Source organism: Epinephelus lanceolatus, chromosome 8 (genome assembly GCF_041903045.1).
Source record: "Epinephelus lanceolatus isolate andai-2023 chromosome 8, ASM4190304v1, whole genome shotgun sequence".
Classification (NCBI taxonomy): domain Eukaryota; kingdom Metazoa; phylum Chordata; class Actinopteri; order Perciformes; family Serranidae; genus Epinephelus; species Epinephelus lanceolatus.
Genome location: NC_135741.1, coordinates 22,247,204 through 22,266,807, shown reverse-complemented (window position 1 = coordinate 22,266,807; position 19,604 = coordinate 22,247,204). Strand labels below are relative to the sequence as shown.

The 19,604-nt window shown below is 42.6% G+C and overlaps 2 protein-coding genes and 1 pseudogene across 5 annotated transcripts; 1 reads left to right on the top strand and 2 right to left on the bottom strand.

The window, feature by feature from the left end:
• Positions 1-86: 86 nt before the first annotated feature.
• Positions 87-7,292, bottom strand: LOC117258499 (putative methyltransferase YdaC). Of its 2 annotated transcripts, none has more exons than XM_033629470.2 (4): positions 7,160-7,292; positions 4,092-4,348; positions 3,653-3,833; positions 87-3,564 (listed from the first exon to the last, which is right to left on the bottom strand). In XM_033629470.2, exons 2-4 carry the CDS (start codon positions 4,344-4,346, stop codon positions 3,368-3,370), a joined length of 633 nt encoding a protein of 210 aa, XP_033485361.2. In that variant the 5' UTR covers positions 4,347-4,348; positions 7,160-7,292; the 3' UTR covers positions 87-3,367. The 2 variants fall into 2 exon arrangements, with proteins under 2 accessions (XP_033485361.2, XP_033485360.2); XM_033629469.2 differs by having other exon boundaries at positions 7,155-7,289.
• A 489-nt stretch (positions 7,293-7,781) lies between these two features.
• On the bottom strand, positions 7,782-9,802 carry LOC117258100 (uncharacterized; annotated as a pseudogene). Its single transcript, XR_013491977.1, has 4 exons — positions 9,788-9,802; positions 8,998-9,282; positions 8,539-8,719; positions 7,782-8,450 (listed from the first exon to the last, which is right to left on the bottom strand). The product of XR_013491977.1 is annotated as an uncharacterized LOC117258100 (transcript).
• Positions 9,803-10,999: 1,197 nt separating this feature from the next.
• etv7 (ETS variant transcription factor 7) lies at positions 11,000-19,362 on the top strand. 2 transcript variants are annotated; one of them, XM_033629788.2, is made up of 9 exons: positions 11,016-11,443; positions 11,680-11,827; positions 11,951-12,115; positions 12,193-12,369; positions 14,597-14,728; positions 14,856-14,999; positions 18,116-18,258; positions 18,390-18,490; positions 18,576-19,362. In XM_033629788.2, the coding sequence occupies exons 1-9, from the start codon at positions 11,357-11,359 to the stop codon at positions 18,745-18,747; spliced, it is 1,269 nt and encodes a 422-aa protein (XP_033485679.1). In that variant the 5' UTR covers positions 11,016-11,356; the 3' UTR covers positions 18,748-19,362. The 2 variants fall into 2 exon arrangements, with proteins under 2 accessions (XP_033485681.1, XP_033485679.1); XM_033629790.2 differs by lacking the exon at positions 14,597-14,728 and having other exon boundaries at positions 11,000-11,443.
• The last annotated feature ends 242 nt before the right edge of the window (positions 19,363-19,604 follow it).

Here is a 19,604-nt window from a genome sequence, read left to right as displayed (position 1 = left end):
TCGATTTTTATCACGATATGTAGTTTTTGCTGATTCTGCCAGCTCGGGGAGCATCCTGATTGGAGCTTGAAGAAACAAGAGATTCATTGAAACTTAACAATAAAAGTTTAATAACATAAAACACTAAATAATATGCTTTTCCAATATTGAGAACAAAATGTTGTTACAGGGTATATGCAGGAATCCTGAGGTTAATTTCAATACCTTTTTAAGACTTTTTTAAGACCTTCCAAAAACCTTAAGACCTCATCCCCACTTCAGGCTGTCATTAGCAGCAACACATCTTTAACTTACTATACAGCTGTAGTTTGCAATTAAATCTATGGAGCACAAACATACAACAGAACTCAGATAAGATGAGAAGGAATAAAGCTTGAAAGAATAAATCAACCCAAAGGCAGGTCATAACAAGTAACACAGCTCTACAGCTCAACATCAGCTATTCAAGGCCAACTTGCTGAAAACAACAACCTTATGGCTAGCCCCTTGCATGTAGGATTTAGGGCTGACCCAAAAGATTCGAAGCTTCGAAGCTTTCTTCGATGGCACAGGATTCGAATGAGAAAAAAAATCGAATATTCAGCCTTTTTTTTTCTCCCGTTTTTTGGGGGGACCTTGAACGCAACACTAATCATGCTGTCCGTTTACGGTTAGTTGTTTTTTCCCCTTTAGCCATATGTAAACTCAAAGAACGAGAAGCAATGTCAAATAAAAGCTTTAACTTATTGAAACACTGTATATAAACTTACTGCTTTGAATGCTTCTATATGGGGTAATGGCTGCAAAACACGACTGGATAGACTGTTGTTTTGCAAAGCTGCCGCTAGCGATGCTAACAGCAAATGAAGGGGTCTTGCTAGGCTGTGTGTGTGGAGTTGGGGCAACTTGAGGCCGCATAGTTAGACTCTCTGTGTAGTCACTGGGATGGTGCCGTCTCAGGTGATTGAAAAGGTTTGTGGTGTTTCCTGACCTGGTTGGTACCAACCGCCAGCATATTTTGCAGACTGGCTTCATCTGCTCCTCGTCACTTTTGAGGTAACGTTATCCAAACCACTTCCACACAACTGACGTCACGTTATCTCTTTTTTTCAACAATATCTTCGGTTCCGGATGATATAGTGATGTCGCTTTCACATTCTGCATTATTTTTGCCGTCCTCGACTTCAGTGTCACTAATTTTTTCTCCTTTTTCCAACTTCTCTCTCTGTTTACCTCCCGTCACAACTGTGGCCACGCTTACAATGAGAAGTGGGCGTATCCTGCCTGCATGGCATATGGTAGCCGGCAGACTCTGATATGCTGTTGTTGCGCTTACTTTTGCCGTATGATCAAAACGTCCCATGCTGATAATTGAGATTGATCAAAATTTTATCGCAATCCCGAATTGAGATCGTATGATCGCCCAGCCCTAGATGTCGTCCAGCGTGGGCAGCATGTATCTTTCACGCTTGACCGCTTTGTTCAAGCGTTTGAGGTCGACACACACTCTGACGGCCTCTGAGTTCTTTTTAGCTGCTGGCACCATAGGCGCACACCAGTCAGTGGGTTCAGTTACCTCTTAAATGATGCCCAAAGCTAGCATCCTCTTTAGCTCGGTTTCAACCTTGGGGAGGAGAGGAAATGGCACATGGTGGGGTGTTGCTGTGACGTAGGGCTCTGCATCCGCCTTTAACTCAATCTTAACTGGATCACAGTTCATGAGCCCTATGTCCCCGAATATGTCGCTGAACTCTGCTGTTGACTGCTCCAACTCTTGCAATGAGACCCATTCTCTTAGCAACACTTTTCCCCAATAAGTTCTGTTTGAACTGTCCATGGATGACTGTTACCCAATGTGAGTATTTTTTGCTTTTCATACTGGCTGACTGCCAGGAATTTCCCAATGCATTTTACCTCTCCGCCTGGGCTGGTGGCGCTGGGTCTGGTCCTGACTAGGCGGGGCTTTTGAGGTAGGCTGTTGAATGTACACTGAGACATTCCAGTATCAATCTTGAACTCAACTGGACGGTCATTCACAGGCAAGGGCGCCGCCAGGGATTTTGGGCCCCATGAAAATTTTTTTACTGGGCTACCAACACAGCCGGCCGGGAGACGGGGCGAAAATTTTTGATGCTATTTTACATAAAACTATGCATTTTGATGGTATTTTTGACTATCATTCCCATATTTGTGAAAAAAAGAAGGTCTAATTTAAAACTGTAGACTCACAGGTGGTGGCATTTGGGGTGAAAAAATACATATATGAGGCTATATGGTCGTTAATCTATTTAATCTTCTGATTTCCAGAATATGTAAACATTTCTCTGATTGGATTGAGAGCAGTCACCCAGTCTGCTGCACACTCCACAAATTTTCTCCTCTGTTCCTACTGCAATTCTTTTATTTCAGTGAGAGCTGAATTTTAACAAAACAAAAAAGTTAAACCATAAAAATTGTTCAGAACAATTTTTATTTCATTTATTTTAATTAATCTTTTCCATAATAATAGATTCATCTTTTATATCTTTTGTGTGTATTGTTTTTTGTTCTTATCTGACATTTGAGTCTGTAATAAAGTTTATCATTATTATTAATTCAACACACAGCTGCTCACCTCCTTCCTCATGTGGGGGTACTGGTTCAGGGGCAGGAATAGTTGGGGGCTGACAGATTGCTGCTGCTGCTGCTGCACTTGACGTATCTGTTCAGAACGAGGCATCATTTTGACAGAGGGGAGGTCAACTGATTGAATATGAGCAGCTTGCTAAACGTTTGACTGTACTGATTATTTAACTAAAACAACAGTGGAATGTAAAAATCCAGTTTTCTTCAGAAATATGAGCTAACATGGGGAGAAAAGTGAGCTAGCTTACAGACCACGGACAAAGTTAATATTCCATAATTTTCCACCACATGAACCACTAACAAACCCACCTTGCTTTTTGAAATACTGGGTGACATACTGTCGACCCTTTGCTTCTTTCTCCTCTGTTAGCTTCCTTTCTTTCCGTTTTTGGCTACCTGATTTTTGAGGCATACTGCCGTCTCCACCTCCTTACCCTTTGTCTGTGAAAATAACCAGCACACTGCTGCTGATCCAGTCGGACTGAACCATTTTATGTAAATAGAGAGGGGGGGGGGGATCCTTCTCCTTTTTCCCCCCTTTTCGGCGCCCCAGCATGTCACCATATAAAACAATCAATGCAAATAACAATGTGTATTTCATTAAACGGAATTTCTGTGTTTGATATGTTTTCATTTAGTCATTTGAAATCTGCCACAGAAAGGAGAGTCGAGGGTCAGAAATACACTCAATCTCACAAAAACTCACAATCACATCAGTAGGGTCGAAGACACAAAATCTCTCACTTGCAGTGTGATTTGAATCTCATTTTGAGGCAGTGGCATAGATAGCTTGAAAAGAAATGTATTTCAGCTGTCTGTCCTCCATCCTGACATCAGTGAACCCAGAGTCTCTCAGAGCTGTCATGTAGGCCTCCGGGCGCCAGTTCTCCCCTGGCATCACTCGCTTTGCTGCCAAAGCAGCCACGTTAGACAGCCTCAGTGTGGTCACCATCAGGCATCCTGGGTGGGTTCAAGACAGAAAAGAAGAATTACATTTGAATGTGCTTTGAAAATAAAGTCTGTCTTACTGTAAAACCTCATGTCCTACCTGGTTTCATTACCCGGTGTATCTCTGTGGCCCCCTTCCTGAGGTCAGGCCAGAAGTAGTAGCAGTTACAGTGAAAGACTTTATCCACAGTGTTGTCTTCCAGAGGCATTGCTGCTACATCACAGTGATGCAGGGTCACTTTCCCACTGGCCACAAGGTCCTTCATTTGCTCACTTGCCTCCTGTAAGAGAAGAAAAAGAGAAATATTCCTCTATTCTAAAAGTGAGTAATGTTCCAGCTTCAAATGCAACTTTGTCCCAGACTAGTCCTTTACAGAGAATCTTACAGCTCGGCTAGTTTAGGCAGGCAGAGGCTTGTTACTGTGTCCTGTGCTTTGTCCATTAAGACACCATTTTGGTTACAGATTTCAAGACATGCATGTGATAATAAAAACTTCATTCAAAAGCTTTATTCCTTTCTGTCAGTATTTATACTTCACCTTATGCATGTATGCTGAGTAATCCACCCCTATGAGGTGGCCTTTGGGATCTGTGAGCAGTTTGGCAGCTGACTTCAGACCCAGACCCGGGCCATGACCCAGCTCCAGCACTGTGTCATCAGGTTGGATCCGGCACAGCTGCACAGCATTCTCCTCAAGGACCCGGTTGCGTGCTACGAGCAACCTACTCACCAGCCACCCTCCCACTGATTGTGTCGGGTGGCCCAACTGTTTCCCCAATTTTTCAGCCCACATCACTGAAGAAAAATGACGTGAACATTTTTAGGTGGTTTACAAATATTGTAAGCAGTAGTTATTGGAGAGTGGATCACACAGATTAAAAATGCATCAGAATAGTTGCATCTGCATGTAAAATACATTACAGTACTAGTGTTTAGGATTTAACGGCATCTTGCAGTATGGCTGCAGAACTCAAACTCCTCTTGTTCACCAAGAGTGTACGAGAATTATGGTGGCTGCCTCAAAAACATGAAAGTCCCTATCTAGAGTGTCTGATTTGTCCATTTTCAGGCTACTGTCAACCAACATGGCCTGGGAGAGGACCCACTCCTTATGTCAACATAAATGGCTCATACTGGGGTAACCAGTGGCGTGCACAGACTTTTTGAAGGGCAGGGGCAAAAAGAAAAAAAAGGGCACATACAGCACGTTCTCGCCACTGAAGAGGGCACTAAGTTCCGCGTGTTTTCGAGGGCACTTTAGACATGTTTATATGTTATACAAATGGCACTTTATATAGCCTTAAAACAGACTAACTAGACAGACTACTCAAGTTAGTTTGTAGTTAGGATCAGCATCCACAAGAACTGTGTAGATACAACATTGGACTGTGAAGAACACACAGAGACACAGATGTATGAAGGAAATAAATCCCTGGGGCGGTCTGGGGGTCCTGTATTCTAGTGCATTTTAACACCATATTAGCAGCAGATAATCCAAACTGGTTCTGTGAGATATAGTTCTGGCTCAATATATCAAAAAAGGGCCCAACATAGAAGTCATTGCAACAGTAATGTTTCATAGTATTTCTTGGTCCTAATAGTCTTCTGGAGTTTAGTGTGTTTTTTCCACCCAAGAAGGCAGTTTAGTGTGTTTTGCCAACCAGGAGGGCACATTAGCGTGCGTTTTTCAACAATTGGGCCACGACGGGGGGCAGTTCTTTGTGCACCCCACTAGGGGTAACTGGGGGTAGCTGGGGTAGCTATTTTCAGGTGATTATAAATTAATGAAAACAGAGCTTTTAATATCATATGCCATTTTTCCCAATAGATACCCCAAAATCCTACACATCGGACCTTTAAATGCCACTGCCAAGTCATATCTTTAAAGTCTGGAAATAAAAAAACAAAAAGAGTCCAAGTAAATAGACAAAATTGAACTGCAGAAATATATATTTTTGAATCCCTTTTTTTTCAATCCAAAATCAAATCAAAACTTGGAGATTTTACTTCAGATTTTCAAGATCAGGGGATCGGGTGAAAACTGGGTTGGTTTAAATCTTGTCTAGTGAATTTTAGTTGACTATGCTTACTATGCTTACTTTAACTTCTTCACTTCACGTCAAAGTGTAAGATTTAGTGGCATCTAGTGGTGAGGTTGCAGATTGCAACCAACTGAAACTTCTGTGTGCCGAGCATGAAGGAAGCTTTACTGGCTGATGCAAACAATAAAGCCCCGTTTTCACCAAACACTTTTAGTATGGTACCTTTGGAACTGAAAGTAAAGGCCAAAACACACCGGCAGCGTCATATGACGGCGGCGTCATTGATGCAAGTCAAGTGCCGCCCCCAACACACACAAAAAGCATCGCACTGCGGGGCGTCAACTGGATTTCTATTGCACACTCCAGTCAGCTAGGCTGGGAAGTACAAAATAGCGCTTTTTCAAGGGTGGCGACGCTGGAAAAATAGGACAATAGCGTAAAGTGCCGTGGCGTGGCACGTCAACACGCGTCGAGCCGCCGCTGGTGTGGGTTTGTAAATAGAAAATAATGGGGGTGGCTGTTTTGACACGCGTCGTACGCCTCCGGTGTGTTTTGGCCTTAATCCTTCAGACATGGTTCCTAGACCCTAGTGTTTCCACTGCAAACAGTACCCTTAAATGTGTGTGGAGTTGTTGTCACTCACTGCTCCGTCCAGCACTCACTGTATTTCCTTACTACTGGTGACACAGATGGAAGTCTGCACCTTGTTTATCATCCACAGAACGAGGCTGCATGCCGACATTTTCAGAACAAAATAAAACAGGCTGCAGTCTCTCTCCATGGGATATTTAAAATAGCAAGTTTGTGCATTTAGTCCTTCTCAGGCAAGCTCAGGGGTTTAGTGTTGGCTGAGCCCACAGGAATGACACTCCTTGACACTCTGTGACACTTTTTTTTTTCTCATAGTGAGGATTAGAATATATGCAGTTCACATAACCCGGTTGAAATTAATATAAAAGCTTGAAGTTCCACTCTTTACTAACAGTGTATGTCATACAGTAATGGTCAAAGTTGTCACAGTGAAATTCAAGGTGTGGTGATTGATTCACGTCATTGCCTCACACATTGAGTAACATTACAAGTTAATGTTCCACCTTAAAAAGTCGCCAGCTGTCGGCCCAGTGAATAAAGCTATTTTTTCACTCCAGCTGCTGTGAGAGGCAGCAAAACATCCTTTAATCTTATAGTTACAGTTTACTAATATAACTCTCCACAGTGTGAACAGTGGTTACATGAGCCTCAAAACCAGCCACAACTCAGCCCTGAGCAGAGTGACCGTCCTCTATTGACCAATCAACAGACTGCAGTGTGCTTTCTGTCCTGTCAGAGTCACTTTATTCTGACACTGGGCACGACGCATGTCATGTCATATAGTATATTTACTTTATAAGCTTATAGTCGATGTTACAGGTTGTATCAAGTCGCCCAGGTGTATGAGCTCTGAGTTTGGAGGTGTCGCCCTGCCGTGTGAACTACAGTAAACTTCATGTGTTGCCATCGTGGCTGCGCTGTTGAGTAAGTTTGTCTGACAGTACCACTCGGCTGGATAAACCCCTTACCTTACCGAGTTGGTCGGTCAGTTGCTTGTTCCTGGTAGCAGTGTGTCTCTCCTGTAAACGTCGGTGTATTTTTCTTCCTGTTGGAGGAGGAGCTCCGTGTGTGCCAAATGGGCGCACGCGCTGCTCTCTGCTGTCGTTGCGGTCACTTTACACACTCTCCCGCTGTATTTAAATCACTCCCTGCTGTTTTATTTAGCATCCTTCAGATATTTAACTGCAATATTGTGAAACTAAGGCAGCAGTTTCTGTCAGATTTTTAAAGAGTTAATTTATGCAACGCTCTCATAAATATGCTGCTGGTTCGGGCTCATCAAGTGCAGTTATGTTTTTTGGAAATGTCACCGACCTTTATGTCAGTTTATGACTTCCACTAACAGGTGGCTGTGGGTCCTGTTTTCAGCATACTCAATCTGAAGCATAGGTGTGGATTTCAGGGGGGTCAGTATTTACAACATATGGATTTGTCCTCCCCAGTAACAACATGAAAGTCTGTCTTACTGTGAAAGTAGGAGGAAATTCACTCCACAAAATAATGCAGAAAAGACATTACCTGCTGCCTTAACATTCACCAGACTGTAGGATATTGTTTGATGTTAAAAACTAGGAGTTAGGTTGTAAATCACCGTACAGACAGGTTTTTATTCAGATGACAAATGTACCTTTAAAACAAAGTGTCTTACCGTGAAAGTAACAGAGGAAATTGACACCACAAAATGATGCAAAGAGGCACCAACTGGTGGAAATGAAGTGTTTGATGTTCAACCCCTCATTTCACGTGTCCCCTGCAATGTTAAAACAAAACCTATGCCCTTGGTCTGAAATGTTTGAATGTAATGCAAGATGTCCAACATTAAAGCTACTGTACTGTGCCCAGTGTGGATTATTATCACTACATCTTTCATTGATATAACTAATGTAAAATGTTCAGCATGTATGATAAGATACTACCACTGAGGAGAACTGATAGTGCTTATAGTGAGAAATTGCTATTCATGTATTTGTTTATAACTGCAGTTATAACATTCCTATCTTCACAAGGTGAAACTTGAAAATTTAACGTAATCATACAAAACCTCACTGTCACAAAGGTAGGATAGAAGATATACAGTCTCTTAGTTTGATTTCAGTCTGCAAAAAGTAAATGTATTTCAGCTGTCTGTCCTCCATCCTGACATCAGCCAGAGTCTCTCAGAGCTGTCATGTAGGCCTCCGGGCGCCAGTTCTCCCCTTACATCACTTGCTTTGCTGCCAAAGCAGCCATGTTAGACAGCCTCAGTGTGGTCACCATCAGGCCTCCTGGGTGGGTTCAAGACAGAAAAGAAGAATTACATTTGAATGTGCTTTGAAAATAAAGTCTGTCTTACTGTAAAACCTCATGTCCTACCTGGTTTCATTACCCGGTGTATCTCTGTGGCCTCCTTCCTGAGGTCAGGCCAGAAGTAGTAGCAGTTACAGTGAAAGACTTTATCCGCAGTGTTGTCTTCCAGAGGCATTGCTGCTACATCACAGTGATGCAGGATCACTTTCCCACTGGCCACAAGGTCCTTCATTTGCTCACTTGCCTCCTGTAAGAGAAGAAAAAGAGAAATATTCCTCTATTCTAAAAGTGAGTAATGTTCCAGCTTCAAATGCAACTTTGTCCCAGACTAGTAAATAAAGTCTCTCAGCTTTTGTCTGCCTGTTTGTAGTGTCCCTCTTTTAGGCAGACAGAGGCTTGTTACTATGTTTTGTGCTTTGTTCTTTTAAGACACTCTTTTTATGGTTACAGACTTCAAGACATGCATGTGATAATAAAAATGTAATTTCATAACTTTATTGCTCTCTGTCAGTATTTATACTTCACCTTATGCATGTACGCTGAGTAATCCACCCCTATGAGGTGGCCTTTGGGCTCTGTGAGCAGTTTGGCAGCTGACTTCAGACCCAGACCTGGGCTGTGACCCAGCTCCAGCACTGTGTCATCAGGTTGGATCAGGCACAGCTGCACAGAATTCTCCTCAAGGACCCGGTTGCACACTGTGAGAAACCTATTGACCAGCTACCCGCCCACTGATTGTGTCAGATGGCTGAACTGTTTCCCCACTCATTCAGCCCACATCACTAAAGAAATATGACAGAAGAGACATGTCTGACAATATCAACAATATTGAGTATGTTTGTCTTTAGTGCTGCTTGCCTGGTTAAACACTTTAGCAGTCGTGGTATATAACTAAGTACATTTACATAAGTACTTTTATTAGAAAAAAGGGGTATCTATCTGAGCTCATGAGAAGCAGACTTGTTGTAACAAGTCTTGTGAGAACCTGTGAGTCCTGTAAGACAGCAATGCCACAAATATATGATGATTTTACATAATATGATGTAATGCTGGAATTTAAACTACCCAACAGTGTGTAAAGTAGCTACAATCAGCACATTAAACAACTTTTGGTTATCAATATTTGTGTACCCACCTGCTCTGCTGGAATAATTATTATTATCCATAGATGTATGTGTAGGTTATCTGACTTTGTATAAGGTATTATTTTAGCTGTAACCCTGACAGTAGCAGATCTTTGTATAGGTGACATAGGCCTAACAATGATGGAGCTGGGTGTATGTGGAGAGCATTACAGTAAGAGAAAGTTGCTTACAATATTTCTCTCCATGTTGAGTCACAAGTTACTTATTACACTACTATTGCCTTGCTTTCACCAAAATGACCTCAGAAGAACTAATAGGTATTTTCAATGGATGAGGGTCATGTTTCACAGCAGGTAATCAAAGCACAAAGGCTCCTTTTAGAACATTTCAAATCCAGTGCTGCGCAGGTCTGACCCCTTCCTGCATTCACATACAGTGGTTACCACTTTGTATTAAAATCCCCTGCTTATATCAATAATATAACTTTGATGATATAGAACAATTAAATAGCCTAGACCTTTCAAAATAAAGGAATAGCCTTGGACACAGGGAGGGTCAGGCAGAGGATCAAAGTCTAATAATTATGAGATATGGATAAATATTTGTGGGCCTATGAGCTGGAGGACCCACCTACCAGTTCCCGGTGTGCCGGTCAGCTACAGCAGCACCGGAGAGAGAGTTATAAATAAAAAGAGCGGGACTGTGTGCCAGCGTTGCTCTGCAGTTGTAGGAAATGTGAATGGAAGCATCACCCAGATGTGCTGATCACTGTGATGAGGACACAACAAACAGAAGGCCAGCTCCTTATCCCCGCTGCTTTCAGGCAGTCAAAAACAGAATGGGACACAGTGTAGGTATAATGAATGGGAACACACTGGACACGATAATGCACACAATCACTGGCAACCTTCTGTAAGGTGGCATATAATGAATGGTGGGCTGGGGCGCTGAAAGTGTTAGGTCCAGCACTGAACCCACATTGAATCTTACTACAGCTGATCATGCACCACTCATTACACCATGTAGATTCAACTGCCCAACAGTATATAAAGTTGTTAAAATGAGCACTAAAATGCAACATACACATTAATGCACTGGTCATATTAATCCAAAAACATCATCTATAAAACTATTATATTTTTTATGCATGAGTCTTTTTATTTTTGTTTCTTTAAATGATCTTGCTGATAAGATTCTAAGGATGCTTTTGGCTGTATCTTCCACCACTGCATGTGATTCTGTCAGTCTGTTGCGCAGCAGCGTGTTCCTCAGGCGCTGGCCTGTTGTGTCTTCCTGTAAATCAGTCAGTCAGAGGAGGAGGAGGAGGAGCTCCGAGGACTGTTTCAGCCTTACAGGCGCGCTCACTCTGCTCCGTCTCTCATCCACTGATCCACACTCCCACTGTCTTTTTGGGCACTGTCACTTATTTTCCAATCGCAAGAATTGTTCATTCAGCCATTTAATGCGCAAAAGTGCGAAAACATTGCGACTGTTTTTTTTTCGTATTTAATTTATGAGAGATCCTTTGCGCAAGGCTCCCATAAACATGCTGCTGAGTCGCGCTCTTATCAAACGCACTCAAATACTGCTGGAAATGTCCTCCGCGGCTGCTTCCTCCAATCAGCCTGTCTCGCACACACCCCCTGCAAGGATTATGTTTCTTTCGTTTTCATTTCCCGGAAGGGTCGAATGTGAAAATAGTGGAGTTTTATTTCTTCGAAAGTTTTATTCAATCTTCATTCAGTATGGAGTTTGGAGAGGTCTAACCTGCGGTTTATTTCATTTATCAGACGGGCTATATGTCTGCCTACAAGGAAATCATCCAGTTTTTTCGGACAGTCGACCAGATAAAGGACATTTCCATGGAGAACATTTCCCCGATCAAGGTACGTTAAGGTCAAAGGAAGAAGCTGTTGTAATGTGTAGCCTAATCTTTAAATAAAGCAAACAATGAGTAGATACTTTTTTAGAGCTTTTCATTTTATTCTGTGCCAACTGCTGCTGTTTAGGCTACTAAGAATGCACTTCAAATATAAAGGCTTTAAAATTACTCTGCATTTCTGTTCCTCTCCTGCCACCACTGTTATGTGTGCTCATGGGCACTTGTGTGGATGTTTTGCAGCAAGAAAACACAGCAAACAGTCCTCCAGCCACAATGCATGGGAGACAAAGCAACATTCCTCTCAGTGTGCATCACTCCCCCACTAACCAACTTCCTCTGGCAAGTCCACCCAATCAGGAAGACCTGTGGCATCTACCTGGACGGCTGCGTGAGTCAAACTGTTACCTGGAAGACACCACTCCATTAATAACATGCAGCAAAGTAAAGCATCGACTAAAGCACAAACGCTGCCTGTAACTGTGTTTTTTAAGTCTGTGTGTCTGTCTTCTAGGGATAAACCCATCTCTGTGGGATAAGGAGGATGTCGCCCACTGGCTCCAGTGGGCTCAGAGGGAGTATTCACTGCGCCGGCCTGAAAAGGGACGCTTCGAGATGAACGGTCGAGCCCTGTGCCTGCTCACCAAGGAGGACTTCAGACGCCGCTGCCCCAGCTCAGGTAGATATGAGTGTGCATTCAGACAGAGTTTGCTGACTGGTTTTATGCCTGTATTTTCATATGCTTCTCTTCTACAGGTGATGTTCTGTATGAGATCCTGCAGTGTGTAAAACAGCAAAGGAGGAGCATTGTCCGCAACCCCCCAAATTCGTCCCCCTCCACGGCAGCTGGACCCACCCAGAGTCCAGTCAGCTGCCAGGTACCACCTCAGAGTGTCCAAGAGCCCCAGCCTCCCAAGGTCAATGACACCCAAGGTCAGCAATTTTTAAACATATACAGAACCAGTTCTCAGTAGCTCTCAGTATACTCAATAATGACACAGACAACAAATTAGCAGGACAATACAGATGCAGACATAGAGCTAAACAAAGCTATCAAGCTAAAGAAATACAGTCAAACCTTAATATATAGCTATAATATACAGGAAAGATCTGGACAACAAACTATCATCATGGAGGTCGCATTGTTATGTGGTGTATGCAGAGTGCATGGCAGTGCAACACACATGTACTGTAGGCTACATACTATTGTTTTAAAAAAAAAAAAAATACAAGACCAGAATCAATACTAGTACTCTTAAAGTGATACCAACACCAATACAATACTTAATTCAATACCCATAATGTGAATGGAGTGGTGTGAAGTATAGCAATACTTCTGAGCATTTTGATGGTATCTCTGCACGCTGAACTGCCACATTACTGACTCTGTGCTCTAGCTGCTGCTGCGGGAATGTGAGCTCTGCACTGCCGGACAGTTGTACACACACAGCGACAGGGCTAACTGTTAGCATCACACAGCTAATGTTACCTCAACAGATTTAACGACAGATTTGAGCTGTCTTCGTGTCGATGTAAGTATGTTGGGAACATTCAAAGGCTCAGTGCTAGTTCTCGTTCTTGTGCTAACCTGGCAGATGTCGAGAGCGGCTCCTGAGATGGCAGCAACAGAAAGTTTGCTGATTTGGCAGCGAGTCAGGATGATCTGGGATCAGACCTGCAAAAACAATCCAATGCAGGCATTGTTTGACTGGAGCCGTATCAATACTACTTGGTACCTTCAGTCATTGCCTTAAAGGAGTCACATTCTGGGGTGTCGGTAGCTTATTGGATAGTGCCGGCGCCCCATGTATAGAGGTGATGCCTCACTGCAGCGGTCGTGAGTTCGACTCCGGCTTGCAACCCTTTGCTGTATGTTGTCCCCCCACTCTCTCTGTCTCCCCATTTCACATTGTCCTGTATATTAAAGGCAAAAAGCCCCCAAAAAAATAATCTTTAAAGGGGTCGCATTCCAGTACCTGGCATTACTACATATACATTTTCAGAAGCATAGTGGGGTGCAGGGGGTCATCCTCAATATGTGTTGTGTTATGGTTTTAAGATAATGAAGACAGTTGGATACAGTTAGATACAGAAAAGGATGTAGGCTCTACAGGATGATTTTTTTTTACCTTGGCAATCATCATGTTTTTCCTAAAAGATGTACAGATTTTTAGGCACTCCATTTTCTCAAATGCCTGAAAAATAGGTCATATAGCTGCTGTAAGTGGGAAAAAAAACTCGGGGGAGCATGCCCCTGGACCCTGCTAGGTTTGGGCTGAGCCTTGAATGTTTCCAATATCTGCCTCTGCCCCTGCAGAAAGAACTGTTCAAGTCTGTGGTGCATCTAATCAGACTTGTTTATCCTGGTTAGATTGTGGCCAAGATTACTTCCTGATCAGCATGTAGGCATGTGCAAACACATCATGCAGGAATTCATGCACTCTCTACATTTGTTTTGCTGTACTTGTAGGGACATCTGTCTGCTTCTCATCTTCCAAACTCTTGAATTTAACCCCTGACAACCTTCCCTCCTCCTCTTAACCCTTAATAAATTCAAATTTACCTTTTACTGCACTTCTCCTATACACATTAGGACCAAGTGGTAACAAAGTAAACAATGTCAAAACAATATCAAATGACAAGTCAACTTTCAGGGTGTTAAATTGTAAGCGGAATTTTAAAGTTGTTGCTGGTTCGGATGTCAAGAAGTCTCTCTCAATTTAATGCTGTGCATAATGTGCATTGTTTTACATGTAAAAACCTTATTTACAGCCTCACCCATCAGTACAAGCACCTCAGAACTGTACAAGAGTAAATTTACTTTGTGTGTTTGGCACTTCTGGTTTGGACATTTTACCCTTCAGTGGAGGAATACAAATGCACACGGTCCTCATTTGTCCCTACTATAAAAAAGGTACTTTCCATTCAAAGGCGTAGGATGTGTGCCAGTGGGTGTGCCATGGTTATCTAGAAACCAATTATCTCACAATTCCAGAGTCCAAAACAATCTCTTTGCTCTCCATATCGTACAGTGGAATTTGTATAGTTCATTGCACTCGCCTTTGATAAACACTTTGCTGTAAAATGTTTGAAGCTGTTGTTAAGTCACTTTTGCTTTCAGTTTAGCTCTTCGTCACAGTTCCTCTTATTTCTCTCTCAGTTTCCCTCGCTTTCACCACTGCCACGTCCACAGCTGTTGTAACCACTGTGACCGGCCAGACGGAGCCCATGTCACCTCTCAGAGATCGTCCCTTGATCTTTTACACTTTCCCTGCTCCACTCACACATACCAGTGGGTATAATAAACCACAATATCACAAATACAGTGCCCTGCAGCTGTAATTATTTGCTGTGATGTCTGATTTTCTGTCCCTCTTTCTTTGTTGCGCTCTATATCTTTCCTTCTCTCTCTATCTCAGATGGAGCAGCAGTTGTCTCTGCACGTCCCCAAAACCAAGTTCAGGGTCCTCCCCAAACAGAGGGAGACATCCAGGAGCCGCTCAACCTGTCCAGTCGAGAGAAGCCAAGGAGCCTGCTGCACAAAGCCAATGGCCGCATTCCAGGTATGTCAATTTATTAACAACTGTACTGCTGTATTCACTTGGAAAATACACAAAACAAATGTCTTTTGTTCAAGAGAGAGGCACAGATATGATCACTAGGGGGCAGAAAACTCGCAGACACAAGTTTGAGAACACTTTTGGAAGTTTACAGTACAACATATGCTTTAAAGGGCCAGTGTGTAATATTTGGCATGGTTTATTGTCAATCTGAATCTGAATCTGAATATTCTACCCATTAATATGTTTATACAAGTGTATAATCGCTATAAAATAAAATTCGTTTGGTTTTCGTAGCCTTATAATTATGCTTTTATATATATATATATATAGCAAGGGCCTTGCTTTCGAGAGGTCGCCATCTTGCGCCGCCATGTATGTACGGCAGACCGAGCAGACAATCCAGCCAGCCAGCGTCTATAAATAAACCAACGAAGACAGCGGAAGGAGGGAAGAAGGAGGAGGAAACAGCAGAGAGTGTTAGTAGTTCGTCGATAGAGAGTAGTGAAAAGTTTTTTTAGTTATAAAGTTTGCGAATGGACCACACTTACCACGCAACAGGAGAGAATGAACCCGAACCGTCATCAGCGAGGAAAAGAAGACGCAACTTCACTCCTTGTGATGCACTCTCTGCGGCGCTTTTCCTCCTGATGATATATCTCCCCAGCGATGGTAGCACCGAATCCCATTCTGTGCATTCAGCCTCTCTTCTCGCCCACTCAGCATCAAACACATGGAGTTCCTCATCTGTATGCTCCGGCTCAAACAGGTATGGCTCTGGGTCTGTGTCCGCTACAAGAAACTCTTCAAAATCGCGTTCACAGTCGTCCATTGCAGCTACTATAGTCCGGAGATATTGCTAGGCTAAATAAACAGCTGAGCTCTGTTTACCGGCTACGCTGTCAGTCAGTGTGCGGGCTGGAGATTGGCGGAGCAGAGAGGGGAGGGGGGTCCCCACACGGTATGGTAAACGAGTATGTGTGTATGAAGTGTGTCTGTTACGCTAGAAGAGTCAGAGTTTGGGACGGAGTCTTTTACCCCCTGGAGTGTTACCGGAGTTTCTGGAGTGCTCAAATAAACTGGCCTTTTTCCCGAACGCTCCTCTGGTCTCCTGCTCGTGAGGGATTCATTACAATCTCATAACATGGCTTAGATTTCTAAATAAATATTCACCTTGTCACTAGATAGACCTACTCCTGAAAAACTCGTGCGCAAGGCTTTTTGTCCCTACGAGGCCACCGTCATTTACCCGATGGGAGGGGTGAGCGAGTGAGCCCTGCAATCTAGAATTTGACCACTGATGTCACTGTTTTCAACCCATTTTACACACTGGCCCTTTAATGAGGCGCTCGTCTTAAGCCCAGCATTTCCATTTAACATTTTCTTCAGCCACATTTTTACTTCAGCTGTCTGTGTGTGGTTTTGCCTGTGAGGCAGAGCAAATGGCAACACAGGCTAGAAACCCTGAAACAATGAACTGAAAGTGAGTCTGAGTTGCAAATAGCTTCAGACAGGAAGTCCACTGTCATTTTACTATCTTGTAATTTTAAAATAAATATTACTTAAAGGTTCTTCATGTGACATTCAGAGCATTAATTAGGCAGCAAACCAATATTTGTTATATAAAGATATAGTGGGCAAAGGCTTCCTGAGCAGAGAATTAAGTCTGTGTGTGTGCTGTTATCTTAGCTTCTCTGTGGTTTGTTGTGGTAAGTAATCCAGCCTTGAATGCATGTTTGTATCCTGCTGGCCAGCTCATTGGCGCCACTTTTCATGGAACTGATATTGGGACAGCATAATTGCATAAGCGTAGCATTCAGTCTTTGGTTCCCCACAGGTTGATAGTGTCAACTCTGTCAACACTGTTGCCATTGTTGCGCTGTTAGCTGCTAGCTGCAGTCTCAGCCACCTTCATGTTGAAAAACATGTCCAGACAGCTCATATGGTCTGACTTTAGTATAACCCCTTAAAATCAGTTTTAGGAGTGACAACCTTACAGATGCATGCATGCTAAGGTATAAACAGAGCGTTAAACACCAATAATACCAACTAGTCCATACCCATTGGTAGCTTTGTCACCTTCTACCTATGCCAATCCTCAATGCCTATGTGCAGTTTCACATAGATTGACCATGTCAGTGAGTAGAAAAACGTGGGACAGACAGAATGACTGACTGACAGAATGACACACTGACAGTTTCTGTGATTATGTACAGCATACCATACCATGACTTAGTCATACCAAAAATTAGAAAAAAAAACAAACATTCGGCCACAGGGGGAGCCACAGCGATCGGTCGCATTTTAGCCATTTTAAGCATTTTTCTGTTGTTATAGCGCCACCCAGTTGCCAATTAGAGTTACATTTCTCCAGTCACCTTGAGGCGTCCTGTTCTACCTATCTACCAAGTTTAGTAAAAATCAATATGGCGGTTAGGCCTAGATAAGAAATTAGCTCTCTAGTGCCCCCATTTTGTTTGATGGGGTCAATAATGGAGGGGTCCCCTCAGATTATGTGTGGTGATCGGTGAAACCCTTGAGATGTTATACACCTTTATGTGATGAGCCACGCCCTCCACAATATTCATTGCCTTATAGAAGCTCAGTTTTAGTAAGTTTTCCAACTTTTGCCAAGAGGGAACTTTAGCTATTGGTCCCTAGATTATGTTCACCGAGTTTCATGCAGATCGGTCAAACTTCCTAGGAAGATATCGATTTTAAGTGTTTTTCAAAAAATTCAAAATGGCAGAAAATCTGTATAACCGGAAGTTATGGGTTCTTGAGGCAAATTTGTTCCTCATGAGGAGAGGCATCTCTGTGCAAAGTTTCATGTCTCTATGACATACGGGGCATGAGATGTGCCCATTCAAAGTTTGCAATTTCATTTGGTTGCTATAGCGCCCCCCTTTGGCCAGTTGATGTAATATTGCTTCATTCACATCCTCCCATGACCCTCTACCACTGTGCCAAATTTCACATGGATTGACCAAGTCAGTGAGGAGAAAAACATTGAACAGACACACAGACACACCCACAGACAGAGTTTTCGTCATTATATAGTAAGATAATAAATTATAGTTTTTCAAAATGTGGCTTTTTGCTGTTTCAATCATGGCCAGAGTGCAGACTTCTGTGGGACTATGTGTATCAGCTGCTGTGTGATGACCGCTATCAAGAATACATCCGATGGGAGGACAAGGACAACCTGGTGTTCAGGGTGGTCGACCCTAACGGACTGGCACGTCTCTGGGGAAACCACAAGGTGAGCACCCACGTCTGTGTGGTTCATCTTACAGGGAGAAAGAACACACAGACAGAGCCACGAGACAGCACAAACAGGCGACATGGGAGTAGAGCAATTATTGATCCATGATGTGGGATCTCTTTTTGCAGAACCGAGATAACATGACCTACGAGAAGATGTCCCGGGCTTTGCGACACTACTACAAGCTCAACATCATCAAAAAGGAGCGAGGACAAAAACTTCTTTTCAGGTTTCCGTCCACTTCTCTTTGCCTCATTCTCCTCCTGTCTATTTTCATGACACATTGTTATAACTTCTTCTCTGCCTCCCCTCAGGTTTCTCAAACTCCCACAAGACGTCAAAAAACCACAGGCTGATCCTGCCGAGTCCCCGGGACACACTCCACCTCAGGATGGGGACTTTCCGGATGGTGCTCCGACACACGAGTTCAGTGAGGATCATTTTGAGGTTTCCCCTGATCGTGCTTCTCCACAGCATCCGCCATAGAAAACAAATACATGTATTAAACATCCTAAACACAATACATGACAAATGATTACAGAATGGTGATGTGTGTTTAGAAAATAATACATGCATGTACAGGTATGACAAAATGCACTGTAAGGTGTATTTTAGGGAGTTTTTGCACAATGATATTGCTTTTTATTTTGCTGTTAGTCAATGTTTGTATCACTGTGATCAGAACAAACACTAACAATAAGGAACGAGGGAAACTAAAAGAAATCAAGTCAATATTCAAACAGCCAAATGCTCATCATGACTTAGATTCTCAGGCTTGCTCAACATAATGTCAATACAAAAGTTGCACTTAATTTTCATATACTATAGAGGACTTGTAGGTCAGTGATGGAAATGACTGTGAAATTATTGTTCTAATTTGTTGTATATTGTTAAATAGAAGGAGGCAGGGTGAAGTAATTTTTTTTGTGTTCATGCAAAAACATATTGTGTTGCAGGTTAAATGCCACTTTGTACAGTTTATTTTTCAGATAGTTTTCTTTATTAACCTCAAGGGAAGGTATTAAGTGGAAAATTTGGTACACCCTATAATCGCCATTGTTTTTCCTGCTTTGTAAAATAAATATTTTGTTTCACAGATTTTGTACGTCCTGGTTACTTTTAGCTGCTCTTAAAGTTGTAAAATGTAAATATATAGCGCTTTTTGCAGACAGAGGTCACAAAGTGCTTCACAAGGGCAATATACAACAAGAAAGAAGACATAAAAACAACGTGACTACATGAACCAGGTAATTAAAAGTACACAAGTAGCAAAACTATTACACACAAAAAAATAATTCACAATACACAAAATATGAATGAAACACATATCTGGTACATACAAG

Excerpts from the sequence above, each read along its gene's own strand:
- LOC117258499 (XM_033629470.2), bottom strand. The coding sequence starts at position 4,346 with ATGTGGGCTGAAAAATTGGGGAAACAGTTGGGCCACCCGACACAATCA. Across the intron at positions 3,834-4,091 it reads ACTCAGCATACATGCATAAG|GAGGCAAGTGAGCAAATGAA; the intron begins GTGAAGTATAAA and ends CTTCTCTTACAG. Across the intron at positions 3,565-3,652 it reads ACACCGGGTAATGAAACCAG|GATGCCTGATGGTGACCACA; the intron begins GTAGGACATGAG and ends GAACCCACCCAG.
- etv7 (XM_033629788.2), top strand. The coding sequence starts at position 11,357 with ATGTCTGCCTACAAGGAAATCATCCAGTTTTTTCGGACAGTCGACCAG. Across the intron at positions 12,116-12,192 it reads ACGCCGCTGCCCCAGCTCAG|GTGATGTTCTGTATGAGATC; the intron begins GTAGATATGAGT and ends TCTCTTCTACAG. Across the intron at positions 18,491-18,575 it reads GGACAAAAACTTCTTTTCAG|GTTTCTCAAACTCCCACAAG; the intron begins GTTTCCGTCCAC and ends GCCTCCCCTCAG.